Here is a 15,825-nt window from a genome sequence, read left to right as displayed (position 1 = left end):
GTCTTGAGAATGTCTAGCTGCTCTTTTGTGTGTGTGTGTGTGTGTGTGTGTGTGTGTGTGAGTGTGTGTGTGTTTGTACATTTTCAGGACAAACGTGTTTTAACTATAGGTATAGGGATATGTGTATATCTGTTAACAAATAGACATTAGACGTATGCATGTAAGTATATATGTGTTTAGGAGTAGATATTGAATATATAGACAGTATGCTCATGTACAACACTAAGCAAAAAAAGACCACCCTTTCAATTATTTAATTTCCAGTCAAAACAACCATCAACACCATTTATTTTTCAGTGTCAGAAAAAAGGAGAAAACATTTTTAACAGATAGAAGCCTCAATAATGAAATATAATAATCAGATTTTCAGTCTTTAGTGTGTTCACTGTTTGCCTTTATTACAACTTCCACTCTTTTCAGGAGACTCACTTACAGTTTTTCGAAGAAATCTGAAAGATATTTTTCCACTCCTCCAAAGTTCAGTCTTAAAGGTTGGTTGTATTTTCTGCTTCTTACAATCTAAATATTCACAAACACATTCAGTGATGTTATGGTCTGGCCTTTGGGGTGGTCATTCCCATTGCTCTGAGAACACCAGCAGCTTCTTTTTATGTCCTTTTCTCATTAACATCTTAACAGCTAGACATCCTTTTAGACCCATAACGTTGAGTTGTCTTCTCACAGTGGGAGAATGGATAGAAATGTGGAGTTTTTCGGATCCGAGGCAAGAGTGGAGCTTGATTTTCTGCTGTTTGTCAACGATGAAAGCTGTAAGTGTTGTTTATCTGATGGTGACAGTTTCCACTTCCATATACAAGTAGATTATTTTATATCCAATCTCCTCAGAAATACACACACATTTTCTAAGACACATCCTTCAGGGTTGCAGGGTCCTCAGAAATGTCTCCTGAAAAATTTAATTTCTTTATGGTCTTTTTGACTGGTAAATGAATTAATGAAGGGTGGTTTCTGACTTTTGCACACTATTGTATATGAGCTAAATTCCAGACTCTACTTACTACACTCACTTTCAGCTCATTCTATTTGGCCTCCACATTCCATGAATACATGAAAACACCAAGAGAATTAAATCATATCTAGCTAAAAATCTAGTTACCATTATATTTTTAAAAAGTCTTCTTATTTGCTACCAACAGTGTTGTCCTTTGTTCGTGCACTGACTCAACCTAAGCTCACATGAAGAACGCTGATGAAATTTGAGCAGGAAATGCTGTTGTTCCCATTGCGTTTGTGTGAATGAGGCATGGACAAACACGCATGCATTTATTTGAGCTGTGTTTTTTTTTCCAGGCTGGCAATGTGCCCACGTCCCTACATGCAGTGTGGCTCAGTGGAATGTGAGAGAGTGTGTCGTGTGGGGACTGTCATGCATGTCTTTGTGTACATGTGTGACAGACTGTATGTGGTAATGTATGTATATGTTCAGGGAGAGATGGGTGCTGGTGCAGAAACTCAACGCAAACACACACACACACTCCATCGTGCAGGTGGATGTTCACGTCTCCTCACACTGCTCTCTCATCTCTGCACAGTGTGTGTTGAGCATGTCGCTGTAAAACGTCTCTGATCAGCCCCGTCTCTCTCTTAGACTCACTGTATCTATTCTATAAAGTACCTAATAGTCGTGGGGAAACTGAGCGAAATGCTGCGTTAAGAACAAATCCCATTTACTGTAAAGCTAAATCATATCTCTGCATGAGTTTAGCATGTAGAGGATGATGATGCATAAACTTCCGCACAGAAAATCTTAAAAACTGTCTTCTTGCCCCACTATTGGGGCAATATGCCCCCTACCTGGGGTAAGATGCCCTGGTGAATCCGTTTGTTTAAAGTTTTACAGAATGTATAATTTATATGTCAGAAATTTCAGAAGCAATTACACCTTAGCCATTCAGTACGTGTTGAGATTAGATTTGGCTCCATCATTTGATCAGCAGAGAAAATAAGATGAGGGGGGCAACACATCCTAGAGGGCTTCCTTCCTCAAGTTACCTCTACTTCAGACAAATTAAAGTACTTCTATGGAAAATATCTCAGATAAAAGTTAAACTAACCCACAGGAAAGTACCAGATGATACATGTGGGATGCAGTGTGATATCAGAATCATATCTGTATTGGCAAACATTTGTTTACGATTATCGGCATCAGACAGATGTTTAGATTAGATTGATATTTCAAACTGATATTTGATGATTTATTTGTACGCCAGAAGAGCAGAGTGTTTAGGTGACGCTGGGCCACTGCTCTAAGATGTCTGCATTTTATTCATTTTACTGTCTTTGTAACACTAAAGAAATACGTTATATTTCTGTGTAATGCTAATCCATGTAGATGTAGTCCCACTTTCTCAGTTTTATATGTTTCTGTGCATCAGCAGACATGAAAAATATTGGACATCAGTATTGGCCCACTATTCCCATATCGGTCCATCCTTAGTGGCTTGAAGTTCCCATATTGTACATTTTCTTATGTAGGATAGTTTATATGTTCACTTAGATCCACTTATGACGTTTATTTGCATTAATGTACAAAAAAATAGTCATATTTAATTTTTACATGACAATTTTTCCAACCTTACTTTATCCCTTGGAATTTAAGATGGTTTTGGTTACTGTGCAGTTAAGACTGATGTGTAAATAACATGTATTCTTTTATATACATTTTATATATAGTCAAAAAGTCAAGAAACTCGAGTCAGGCATCTTCTTTGCACCAAAAGAGAATGCGTTATTATAGTGATAAAATACGCTTTTGCAAAGTGTTTGTATGTTGTTCAATACTGGATTTAATCCAGGAAACATTGAGGTAGTAGACTTATCTCAAGATTTATTCAAAACTATATACCTCTCAGTGGGTTCATGCACTGTACCTGTCAGTCTTCCTGCGCTGACTCAGGCCAAGCTGGTAATAACCATGGTAACCTAGTCGAGTGGGTAGGGCACTATAGGGTGAGTTTATGTGAGGATGTGTAGCTGACTCACTTTTTCAGGCTACATTTGCAAATGTCTTGCTTTCATTGTAGCAAAAGTAATAGGAAACCGTATTAGAGTTAATGCATCTATTTTCTTTCAAAATGTAACGCCAGCACAAACATTTATGACTGACTAAAGTAGAAATATTCCAGAAATCTACTGAAGTACAGTGACAAATTATTTTTCTTTGTTACTGTTCACCACTGCACGCTACCCAGTCTGTTACACCAGGCCCATATACAATAGCCTTACCAGTGTAACCACTTAAAGCTACGGCCCATTCAAAAATCACTGAATGAGCATATTTTATGTGCATACGCCAGTGTTTGCTTCACTTTGTGTGTGTAAGCATTTTGGTTACAGTACTTAAAATTCAAGTCAGCATGATGTACTCAGCAGTTCAGCGAGTAGATATTGCTTGATTTTATAGAGAGGCACATATAATCCAGTGATATTAGGCCACATGAAAGGACGAAGGCAAAAAACAAAACTCATCATATGCAAAAGTTTGGCCACCCCCAGTCAAAAGACGTGCTTTGTTGATTTTCTAAGTAAAAACAAGTAAACACATCCTCTACAGAGAACATGCTTCTGCACATTTTTATGTACAGTTGCTGTTTATTTGATGAATTTGACAAATTGGAAAAAAAGGAATGAAACATAAAATGTGGCCTGTTCAAATGTTATGGCACATTTTATATTTCATTTTTTTTTAGTATGTTAAAATCAGCAAAAATAGAAAGTGTGCAACAAAACAAGTTAACACGTCCTCTAAATTGAACAAACTTAAAAATGAAAGTGCCAAGTTAAGTTTTCGTTTTGTTTTGAAATTAACCAAATGTGTCATTTGACTGGGGGTGCTCAAACTTTTGCATACAACTGTATTGTCACTGTCAGAATAAAACATTCTATTTTCATTTTTGCCATTTATTGATTATTTGTTTCTTTATTTGCAAAACTTTGAAACACAATATGCCCTTTGCATCATCTTAAAATTTCTCGACATTACAAAATGCTTGTTATATTAACTTGCATTAAAACTAAGAGTGTTTTTTCCTTCTGATATAAACGTACCATTTTGAAATCTCATATCTCTGTTTTTGTCATTTTGAATTTTTTGACATAATTTAAAGAAAGCAGTTGCCCTTTATGTTGTGTCAAAATTTCATGAAGAACGGACCAACATGAATGGTCCAAAATGACTTAGAAAAAATATTTCTCTATTTACTTCCATTAAAAGTTGAGAACTTTTTCTTGTCTTGTAAAGTTCCCTTTTTGGAGATAAGAGGTTTTGCTCCAACAGCAGCAAAATATACATATATATACATATATATATATATATATATATATATATATATATATATATATATAGCTATAAAATGCCTGCTTATGTTAATTACTTACATGTGAAGGGTCAGGGGGTTCAGCTTCTTGCTTCCTCCCGGCTATGGTGGCCGTCTGCATTTCCGCACTCTTTGTGAAAGTTCTTCAGCATGACTCATCATAGTCTCTTTTCGGCCTCCCCGAAGGACTTTCGTTTTACAGCAAATTCCGAAAGGAACTCCCTGAAGTCCCAGGCTTTAAGAGGCTCTGAAGCATGCCATGACTTTGCTCCAAGGACTAACCACTGTCTAAACTTTTAAAATTGGTACCATTTGACGTTGTCAGCATGTTTTACACCTAAAGTGTACGTTTTAAGAATGGAGAATGTCATATGTAAGAGAGTTTAATAATACTCCTTGCTAGGTCCACTCTGTACATAGAATACTATACCAGTTTCTAAAAGAAACAATGTTTAAACAAAGACTTTAATTGAAAGCAAGCATGAAGGTATAATAAATGTATATTTCTGCTAATAGTAACTACTTTGGCCTAAATGTTAGTGTTAACGAAAGAGGAAAGAAAGCAATAATGTGAAGATATAATAAATGTATATTTCTGCTAACAGTAACTACTTTGGCCAAGTTGTTAGTGTTAACGAGAGAGAAAAAAAGCAATAATGTAAAGACTAAGTGCAAGTTTGTATATGTTTTGTATGTCCATATTTACCATATTTACAGAACAATGTTTATGTCAGAATTCAACACCATGCTGCTTATTGGCTTCCATATGGTTCAGTATTTATACCTTTTATTCCTTTATTTATTTATTTGCAACAATGCACCAGTGCATACTGTGAAAAGTAAACCCAAAAGTGAAGCAAATTATTCATACCTCTGAAAGAAGTATTTTATTATTCAAATAATGCATGCATTTGTGGAATTTATTGTTCCATTTCCATGGGAGGATCTTGGTTTCACAAGGGAAATGTATTATGTGGTGTATTTTACAGTTCGCAACAAAATGAAACATCAAACAAAAGAATAGAGCTACTCATCTTTGAAAAATGTAAACAGATGATAAGGTGCATGCAACATATGAATCTTTTTTTTTTTACTTCCTTTTCTGATAGAGTCGTATGGCAAAGGAGCGACTCCGCAGTTCTCTTCACCAGATTGTGTCTGATCAACATTCTGCCGTTCTGCTGTTCAGCTTTAAGGAGGCCGTGTCTGTATGACAGTGACATTCATGGTGAGAGTTTTATAGCAATTACAGGCTTGTGTATGTGTATTATTTATGTCTCCTGTCTCGTCATCTGGTCATCATTACTCTTTTCTGTTATATACAAGCAGAACTCAATACAAGTGTCATTGCCATTCTTATAATACAAAGAGCAATTGTAGCTCTGTAAGAACAAAGATATAAGAAAAAGCTCACATATTGAGTGGGTTCTCCTCCGAGCGTGGACTCAAACATTCAGAAGAAATCAGAAGAAAGTTTTTAAAAAGAGTTTTATGCTTTTTTTGTTGTTGTTGTTGCTGTTGTTGCTTTAGCTTTTAGCACTAGCATCTTATCCTAATATTGTCTTTGTCTTCAATGGTGAGGAATTCCGATCAAAGTTTCCCCCTTCTTTTAATACTTTAGGGAATTTTCAAACGCCGTGAAGTATGGCTGTAATGCCCCAAGATTTGTTCTCCCTGAAAGAAATCATAAAGTAAAAATATATTAAACTACAGAGCAACCTGGCTTTAAGAGGTTTGCATTTAGTTTTACTTCAGTGCTGTTTAAAATATCAATATGTGCTTTCTAGCATTCCTCTGAGTTCAGTCTCTTTATAAGGTAGCCATATTCATGCATTAAAAATCAATCCTCATATTTTTCTTTTTTTGCGTATCGACCACAGGGCTTTAGTGCAAATCCATGGGGCATTACTTTGGAACAATAAAGAGAATGAAATTGGAAATCAATATCAAAAATGAGAGCAAGAGATGTGCGGGAGGGAGTTTTGACTGGGTATCAATTATCAATATCATGTTTCAGTTGATGTGACCAAAAAACTGCAACAACACAAAAAATGGTTGTGTAATGAAAAATAAAACTCTGTTAAAGCCAAGTGTTTTTTTTATTCACACAAATTTAATAAGATATAACAACCGTTTGGTCCATAAATATTTAAGGGGAAATAGTTTCTATACACCATCTTTTTTTTTTCTCAAGAAACAAGGAAACATGGACAATCTTGATAGAACACGTACTGTACTATTAACACGAAGATCAATATATAAGATTCTTGGATTTACCAACTATATTTGAAAGAGTGCACAACTGCTTTCTATGACATCGCTGCCCCCCTTCGTAACAGAATACACCATTTAAAAAGATCGTCGAAAATCAGATGAACACAGTACAAAACTAGTGAGGCGTTTCAAAGGATGTAAATCAGTTAAACAAACAAGACATGTATCTCCTGAATTTCACAAACTCTCTTCCAAGTTATAGCGTAAGGCACATAGCAGAACTGAGTTAGGCATCTACTTCATGAAGTAGATCTAGAGTACCACTTTGTTCTACAACAGAACAAATTTCCCATCACATAATGAAATATTTCACCCTAGCAAGGAGCCGGATCAGTCCTTAACCGTCCCTCACTTAAGTTTCCAGACAGAATAAATGAGGTTGTTTTTTTTTTTTTTGGTCTGTTCAGTGGCAAGTGTCCAGAAAAAAATGTGTGAATATGTTTGGGGAGAGAAAAAAATGGACTTTCTCGCAAAAATAATGTCCTCCAGGCTTTTGAATCAGTTCTAAAACCTCTACAATTTATAAAACTCCCCGTTTAGCATCCCTAACTCACTGTCACCCTGAGCAGCACCTTCATAATGCACTTTTTACTAATTGTATACCTAACAGTTCATGGGCTGTTGGACTACAAAAGTTGCTTCATAATTGTTAAAAGTGCTTATCTGTACAAACAATCAATTAAAACTTAGCCCATCCATCAAAATGACTCAAGAGGAACTGAGATGAGGTTTCCTTCCTTCGTCCTGCCAATATATTGTAACGTTTTGAACAGTTACCACTGCACAGATGATATTTTATTTCTAATTAGTACTTTGTTGGCATGATAGTACTAGAGGTTAAAGCATCCACCTGGCATTTGAGTTGTAAAGTGGTAATAATGTCTGTTAGCTACAGTTGTTCGGGACCATTGAGAAACAATTTTAGAAATAATTGGTTGTTACTGATTAATGCGAAAATTTAGTTCACCTAAAAAAAAGAACTGACTGTGGTTTAGGCATATTATCCACTTCCACCTATGAATGGCTAATACCAAAAGTAGGCAAACTTGCTAACTAACATAGTGCATAAAAATAAAATTAAAATTAAAAAAATACATGGAAACTCAGCTGCCAAGTGGTTGCAAATGCTACACATCAAGTTTTCCTCAATTTTTTTAATATCTCCAAATCCGAATAGGTCTGTCTCTGGTCGCTTAAGGGTGATCTCGTGAACAACAACAAAAAAAAAATTTTTGAAGGGAAAAAAAAAGACAAAAAACAAATTTGTGTTAGAAAAGGTTTGTCAAGGTAGTTTGTGGGGGACTCCCGGAATCGTGGCTGTCCAAACTAGAGGTCACTGATGTTACTACGGTGATAGAGGGATTGGTCAGGTCTGTTAGTGTGGTGGCGGTGCTGGGCGGGGTCAGTGCACCGCTGTCGGAGGAGGGTGGAGGAAGTGACGTGCCGTCAGCCTTATCAACACCCCCATTCTCCTGCCGCAAAACGTTCCTTCTGAATTTGGCCCGTGCGTTTTGGAACCAAACCTGCAAACCAATCCCAATGGCTTTACTGTTTTGATGTCCGCTGCGAATTGTCATATTCCAACCTCTAGAATATTACCATCACAGTTTTTCTATCACTATATCACTACTGAACAATTCCATAATACAAAAAAAAAAGCTAACGAAGAGCTATCGCATTTTATAGAGAAAAAAATTTGCCTCAAGTTTTGTTGCAAGTCAGTTGAACAGAAAGAAAGCATACAGTCGCATGCAAAGGTTTGGGCGCCTGTGGTCAAATTATATGTTTTGTTAAATTTTTAAGTGAAAATAAGCACACAGGCTCTACAGAGAACACCCTTCTGCACATCCAATGGATAATTACTGTATATTTGCTGAACTTAACTGTCACATATATGTCACCACTGTCATATATGTTATGTTTTATTTTTCCCAATTTGTTAAACAATTTTTTCAGTCAAGGTAAAATTTGATGAAATTTTATTCAAGTGTGTTTTCTGTAGAGGATGTTAACATACTTTCACTTAGAAAATCAAGAAAACAAGTCAATTCCAAATCAACAAACTTTTGCATACGACTGTATGTCCTATTGTCCATCTATGTACGTCCAAATTACTGTTGCCTTTTTGGGTTCCTCTAAAAACCTGTAAGAATCTTTCTCCCTGAACTTTAAGTGCACGCAAGTCTCCGCTTTAAACAGTAAGAGTATGAGAGAGTGTCTGTCTAAAAAGCAGTAATAAAGTCTGTTTATGCTGTTAACTTGCAATACGCCTTACTACTCAACAATAAACTGCTGGTACGACTATGTAGGGAATGGATGGAACACAAAACAGAAAACAAAGGGTTGGATGGCTGATGGCAAAAGAAAATCTCTGATAAGGTTGCATGTGAGATGACGTCTAGCATTTCTCAAAGACTAACTGGGTGCTTACCTGAAGAACTCTTTTGGTGAGGCCCGTCTTCTGAGCGAGCTGCTTTAAGTCCTTGGCATCGGGGTTGTGGTTAATGGCAAAGTAGGACTTCATGGTGCGGAGCTGGTGGTGCTTGAAGGATGTACGCATGCGTTTGGTCTTCTGTGAGGGAGGGTAGGACTGCTGATCTCGGTCCAAATGGTCAGCTTCGTTCTCATTACAACCTGAGCGAGGAGAAGACAGCGAAAAAGCGAAGGCTCAGTGGAAAAAGCCAACAAAAATGCACAAACGTGAGGAAAAAAAAGCCTAACTAGGGTATATGTTTGCTTGGACTGAAGCTCTGGGTAACTGCCAGAGTGTGAAGATATGTTCAATGGTATCTGAATTCCTGCTGAAAAGGGGCCATGTACAAGCCAAAAAGGATTTGTTTACAGTCTAAAATTGGAGATATTAGAAGAGAATAAAAGCGAGCTACACATAATAGTGGACTACATGGCACAGATATGGGAAGGATGAGGGGGTAAGAGTAGAAAAGCACACATATAAAGAACAAAATTAAATGAAAAAGACCTGGTTTAGACCTAGTTTTCACAAAACATCATTGTGTTAAAGCCATATAGGTTTACTATATTTACTCTTCTATATTCAGAGCCAATCTCGCTCCTGCGTTTTGGGATCTTTGTGCCGAGACGTTTTAAGAAGCTCTCTTAAGTACTTTTTTTAAAAAGGAAAGTGAGGAAAGTAGGTTATCTACGTGCTCGTCGTCTTGTGCCCTAACAGTTTGATTTCGGTAATATTTTAATTGGCCGACGTGTACAGATTGTCAGCGAAGCACGTGACGGTTTTTCGTGGCCTCGTAATACAATGTACACCGAGGAATAAACAGTAAATCTCTGAAAATGAGCTTTTAAAATGTACAGAATTTCTCTGCGTTTTAAACCGCACTATATTCAAACGTATACACTTTACGTTTTGCATATATAGCCTAGGATTCAAAAAGAAAAGCAGAGCTCGCTGAATTTTTTCCCTACATTTTGAGAGCCGAGCTGCAGGGTCATTCTTGGGTCACGCACAGAGCTGATGCCTTTTGCAATTATTTTATTTTCCCGTATGCGTGACTTTAAAAATTAAAAGTAATTAAAACATTAAAACATACATTATTAATATATATATATATATATATATATATATATATATATATATATATATATATATATATATATATAATTTCAGCGCATATACAAACGAGCACAAACACCCTTAAAGTGTGAATCTTCTTGCTCCATTTAATGAACCTCTCGGACGGAAGATCTTCCAGCTCTTACTGGCGTTTCACACTTTAATATCAGCGCTCAGACGACTCCACAGTAAAATATCCCAGAAAACTATCAAGAGCTCGGCGTATATTTTGACAAAATGTTCCTCCGCGCCGCCGCAACAAGTAAGCTTGCGCCACTTTCCGCCACCAGGGGGCGCTGCAGCTAAACTGATGCTGTTAGACAGACTCAGCTGAAACGGGCCACATGGTGGAAAAAAAGAAGGAATTCGGAGTTTTCGCCGCTGTGATTAACTAAATGTTGCATGTTAAATGCTGACATAAAGTTTGACAGCCTACCAAACAACGAAGCACACAATATAATTGACAGAGTCGAATTTGTTGTGCTGCTCTCGTCTCCATCTTCATCTTTTTCTTTTTTTTCTTTTTTTTAAAGAACTCTTGGCTAACCCTCATGCTGAGGCTAAAAACTGACCTGATATAAAAACAACGAGCAGTCCCAGCACTCTTTGTGGAAAATGGTGATAATATAACTGTGGTAAGTGTGATAAATATTCAGAGCTGCTCAGCTGAAAATACACCATAACACAGGTCAGACCGACCAGGCAGAAATGTGAAAAACTATTAAATTCACACAAACTACAAAATATATCAGAACTAGCGTCTAACTGGACGGCTCTTTTTTCATTTTTTTTCTTTGACTGGGCAGCACTGACTGACCCTCTGCAGCTCCGTCTCGAGCGCGCGGAGTCCACGGATTCCGACGTCGCCTCCAATTAACACAGAACAATTAACGCGCAGATTGCCCTTATTCCTCTCCATTCATGAAGAAACGGCAGAAACTTGGCACACCGAGCCGGCCTTTTTTTATCCGGCCGGGCTTTAACTGTAACGGCGATGACAAAAGAGGCGCAGCGGGTCGCGCTGTGACAGACCAGCAGCTCTGCGGAGGAAGCATTATGCAGAATTATGTAGGTGTTTATTACGGCATTTTAACATAAAGGTTCAGAATGATACTTCTGTCCTTACTGACGTGAAACCGCTTTAATTAGGTATTGTTTTTTGTAGTTTCAGTTCTGCTAGATTTGTTAATTATATATGACATTTGGTTACAGGCCAATGAGCTAAATAATCATAAACAGGGCCTTTAATTAATTACTTTAAAATAATTCACACCTTAATTAGCTGAAGTGCACAACACAAGCGGCACTGTTAGCGTGTCGTGCTTCAGAACGAATTTCGCCGTTTATTTCGTTTTTAAGAGGTTTTTAAAAATTGGATATTTATACATATATTACATATATCGGTCTGGGGAGGCATGATTTTTTTCCCTTATTGTGTTAGTTTTAATTTGTAACTTGAGCCTAATCTACAGCCAAACGGTTCTGGACATTCATTTTGTGTTCATAATGTGAATAGTTTAATTAACAGCGTTTAATGTTGTGTTCATTTTAATTTTTAGCATAAATTGCGTTAAATATTATGTTGATTTTAACGTTTAACTTAACATTTTCTTCAATATTGTGTTGATTTTAACATTTAACTTAACATATTTTTCAATCTCGTGTTATTTGAACGTTTCACCCAGAACTGTGTTTATTATTGTAACTTCGCGTTGTGATCAACACTGAATTAATCTGAACATCTGATTTAGCATTTCTGTGTCGATGATTTTAGCCTTTAACTCGACGTTGTGTTCATCACCGTGTTGATCTTATCTTTTATCTCCAGTGCTGAACTGGTCAGTGTTCACTCCTGACCTGCTCGGTGGTGATTTAAGCGCTGCGTTGTTGTTGGTCTGCTCTGTGCTCACTAACAGGACTGCAGGACAAACACCAGCGTCTTACCTGAGTTGTACGTGCTGATGTCGATGCCCATGGCGGGGCTCTTGCGTTTCCGCGGCCTGCCCTTCTGCACCGCGCCCGCGCCGTTGAAGTAGGGCAGCGCGAGCCCACCGCCCTTGGCCGCGAGCTCAGCGTAGTTGAGGGGCGCGTGGTACTCCCCCTGCACCAGGCTCTCGAAGTGCGCCCGGCAGTACACCAGGTTCTCGCGCATGCCGAAGTGGTCGCCCGTGGTCAGCGTCTTGTTGCACGACGTGCACGTGAAGCAGCTCAGGTGGTACACGGACTCCCGCGCGCGCATCACCATCTCCGAGGCCGAGATGCCCAGGTGACAGCGGGCACACCTCTGCACGGAGAACCTTCTGGAACAGCCAAGAACACCATTTACGATCAGGCCGATTTTAGCTGCCTTTTTAAATGTCATTCACTGTTAAATGCCGGATTGCTGGAGTAGTTTTGTGGCCTACAGGCTGCAGGCCTGGACTGCTTCACTGAATATGGGTTTGAATTTAGACAGAAGGGTAAAAATGCAGTTTTTTGAAAATAAAAACTGCAGAAACGAAAAGTAAACAGAACTGGGATTTAGCGTGATTTGGGCTAGGCAGACGTTAGCTAAGCTAACATGTGGAGAACATTAGAATAACGACATACTGGAGTTCAGAATGAGCTCGCTTTGTTTCAGCCCTGCTTGCAATGCTGATGTAAAGTTATTTTAGAGAGATGGAGTCGGAGAGAGAAAGAGAGAGAGAGTCAGGGAGAGATGGAGGGCCTCTTACCTGTAGTAATCCTCTTTGCAGTAAATGCTGCCATCCTTGGCGAAGCAGGTCAGCTCCGACTCCAGGGCCAGTTTACATTCACAGCACTTGAGGCAGCGGAGGTGCCACTGCTTGTCCACCGCCAGTAAGTAGTACCTGTCCGAGATTTTGGACCCACAGCCGGCGCACAGTGCGGGTTTCTCCGGGCTCACCGAGGGCATGCTCTGCGGAAAGCACCCAACACCTCTTACATTTACTTTAATGAGCAGAAAGGAGGAATTTAAACAGAAGCAAACGGGCCTGAAAACATGAGGAATGAACTTAGACTCTAAAAATAATGTGTTAAATAACAACACACGAACTTGTAGTACTCATTTTACACTTTTTATGTAATACTGTTTTCTGATTTAACTTATTCTGTGTAAACAGCAACTCAAATTGTGTTATTCTTAACTGGGTATAGAAATATTTCAGCACATTTTGTGTTAAAAATAACAAAATGTGTCATATCCACCTGAACACACTGATGTGTCTAGTAATTTTGTTAATATATATTTTAAGAGTGTAACTAGCAGTGATTGTTAGTTAGCTTGGATGGATGAAAAGTCACTTTATCAGTGAAAATGACTGGGTTAAATAATAGATATTTGGGTTCAATTGGCCAATAATAAGACGTTTTAAGAGTCTCAATTAGGCCTAATTAGTTTCTTTGCCAATAATACAAAGCCAGAGTATTATTATTATTATTATTATTATTACGTTTAAATTATTATTCTTATTCATTTAATGGAATCCACATTATTTAAACTGTCTGAAAACAGTTACTATATTATTTCCAGCGTTCTAGATAAGCTCACTTTCTTGCTAATATACAGCTTTTCCATTTTATTAAAATGAACAAAATCTTGAACGTTTTCATTTATTATTAGCTGTTTTTTAGCACTTTTTTTTTTTTTAATTTTAGGCCAGACTCGCGGTTCTTTATTTCACCAGATTTATCCCTGCTAAAGTGAGCCAGCACTGATTTCTCAGCCTTCTCCACCGGTAGCCCCCCGCCATAACGCAACAGCCCCTCTATCTCTTTTTTTCTTTTCTTTTTTTGGGAACCAAACATTAAACGCCAAAGCCTCACCGACTCCCTCCCGTTCATCTGGACCGTTTTGGCCAGGCGGGACTCCGTCTTCGACCTCCTCTCCATCTCCTCCATGATCCCTTGGATGTGCTCCCCGGAGATGCCGTGGAAAAGCATGGCTGCTGGACGCAATGTGCAACTGCTCTCTCTCGCCTTGCACCCCACCACTTCCATATACGGCGCTCCGGAGCCTCAGACCATCCGAAACGGACCTTCACGCAAAACAGTTGCACCCCAAAAAATTTCGCAGAAGTGTTGGGGTGGGGAGGGGGGGAGAAAGAAAGGAAAAGAAGAGAGGAGGAAAGAAAGCAGGCACGCTTCAGTGCGCCACCTCGCCAGCAGCAACGGAAGAAAACACGAACATTTGGTGGAGACTCCGGCAAGACCTTAAAAAAACAACAGAAAAAGAAAGAAAAAGCAGAGTATAATCCTGGTGATAAGGCAAAGGCAGTCAGTAGGAAAAGGCTGTCGCACGTTTGCGCGGTTAGAAGTGTTTTAGCTGCTGCTGTTGTTGTTTTGTTGTTTTAAGGTAGTAAGTCCCGGGTAGTTGTTAGGGATCCGAGTGCTGTACAGTGGAGTTTGGGACTGTGCTGAGTTGCAGAGCCCGTGTCCTATTTGTGAAGAGAGCACACGCCTGCCCAGCCTGGGCTAGCTGAGGAGGAGGAGGAGGAGGAGGAGGAGGAGTTCTCCCTCTCCTCTCCCTCTCTCTCTCTCTCTCTCTCTCTCTCTCTCTCGCCACCGACTTTTCCTCACCAACAAAGAGCTGTCACTCTCTCCTCAAAACCCTCATGATGGGCGATGAGGAAAAGCCCTCTCACTGTTTTTAGCTGTTTACTTTATCACTAGCCTCTTTAGCTGAGCACTCTAGGTTTGGCTTTGTTTCTTGTGATTTGAAGGCTGTTCTGGCGCTCAGAAAGAAGCAGATGAGTTGAGTGAGGGTTTCAGTCAGTGGACAGTGGTGTTAAAGATCTGTCTCCCTCAGTTTAGTCGTAATAAACGAAATGGAGATGCTAGCTGTGAGGAGAGTGATGCTAACGGTGGGCTTGTTGGGAAAGCTAAATCTGAGAGTGTGACTCAGTGTTGAGTGTAAAGAGTGTGAACGCGTGTGTGTGAAAGAGAAGAAAAAGAAAGCTAAGTTTTAATTAAACTAAAACTTAACTGCTGCATTTCCCTTTTATTTGGGTGATAATCAGTTTATCGATTAGCTTACCTGCTGGTGGCTCATTAGAGATGATCACTAAGTTGTGCATATGCTGAGAAACTGCTTTTAATAAATGGTGTAAGGTAGATTTATTTTTATAGCACTCTTTTAAACAGTTTAAAAATTGCTTAATGTGGTTTTGTGTAAGATAAGACGATTTATTTCTTTTTGTTTGAGAACCCTTAATATATTTCTTCAAGGCTAAATAGTTTGACTCATTTCAGCAGTTGTGGCTGAATGCCTGCTGTAAATAGCTGTAACAGGAGATCATGTTAGCAGCGTGATGGAGGTAAATGTCCTGATGCTTTTGTCCCTTTTTCGCTCCGTCAGTCTGATCGGATCGTGTGAGGCGTGACGGAAAAAGAGCGAGAATTAGATCAGAATTAGATTCACTTTCACACAACAATCGCCAACTTTAACGCTATTAGAAAGACTGACTCCAAACGCCGTATTAATAGGTGCTCGCGTGCGCCTACAGTCAGATTTAGATTAAAGAAAAAAAAGATATTTATCCTAATTGATCTGAATCTTAGAGTTTGCAGATGGGATGCGACCTGAACGCATTTTCTCCCATGCACGTGCAGATTTTCTACTTGCAT

At 38.7% G+C, this 15,825-nt stretch overlaps 1 protein-coding gene across 4 annotated transcripts; it reads right to left on the bottom strand.

Annotated features, from left to right (window-relative positions):
- Positions 1-5,205: 5,205 nt before the first annotated feature.
- On the bottom strand, positions 5,206-14,629 carry lhx9 (LIM homeobox 9). Of its 4 annotated transcripts, XR_005008140.1 has the most exons (6): positions 14,026-14,629; positions 12,915-13,117; positions 12,145-12,500; positions 9,043-9,245; positions 5,752-6,011; positions 5,206-5,543 (listed from the first exon to the last, which is right to left on the bottom strand). XR_005008140.1 is itself a non-coding variant. In XM_036586918.1 (5 exons), the coding sequence occupies exons 1-5, from the start codon at positions 14,197-14,199 to the stop codon at positions 5,955-5,957; spliced, it is 993 nt and encodes a 330-aa protein (XP_036442811.1). In that variant the 5' UTR covers positions 14,200-14,629; the 3' UTR covers positions 5,206-5,954. The 4 variants fall into 4 exon arrangements, 3 of the variants coding, with proteins under 3 accessions (XP_036442811.1, XP_036442809.1, XP_036442810.1); XM_036586918.1 differs by having other exon boundaries at positions 5,206-6,011; XM_036586916.1 differs by lacking the exons at positions 5,206-5,543; positions 5,752-6,011 and adding an exon at positions 6,719-8,134.
- Positions 14,630-15,825: the final 1,196 nt, after the last annotated feature.

This window comes from Colossoma macropomum, unplaced genomic scaffold (assembly GCF_904425465.1).
Source record: "Colossoma macropomum unplaced genomic scaffold, Colossoma_macropomum, whole genome shotgun sequence".
In the NCBI taxonomy this organism is placed as follows: Eukaryota; Metazoa; Chordata; class Actinopteri; order Characiformes; family Serrasalmidae; genus Colossoma; species Colossoma macropomum.
This window is presented reverse-complemented; position numbering and strand designations above follow the sequence as displayed.

Excerpts from the sequence above, each read along its gene's own strand:
- lhx9 (XM_036586916.1), bottom strand. The coding sequence starts at position 14,199 with ATGGAAGTGGTGGGGTGCAAGGCGAGAGAGAGCAGTTGCACATTGCGT. Across the intron at positions 13,118-14,025 it reads AGATGAACGGGAGGGAGTCG|AGCATGCCCTCGGTGAGCCC; the intron begins GTGAGGCTTTGG and ends TGCTTTCCGCAG. Across the intron at positions 12,501-12,914 it reads TGCAAAGAGGATTACTACAG|AAGGTTCTCCGTGCAGAGGT; the intron begins GTAAGAGGCCCT and ends TGGCTGTTCCAG.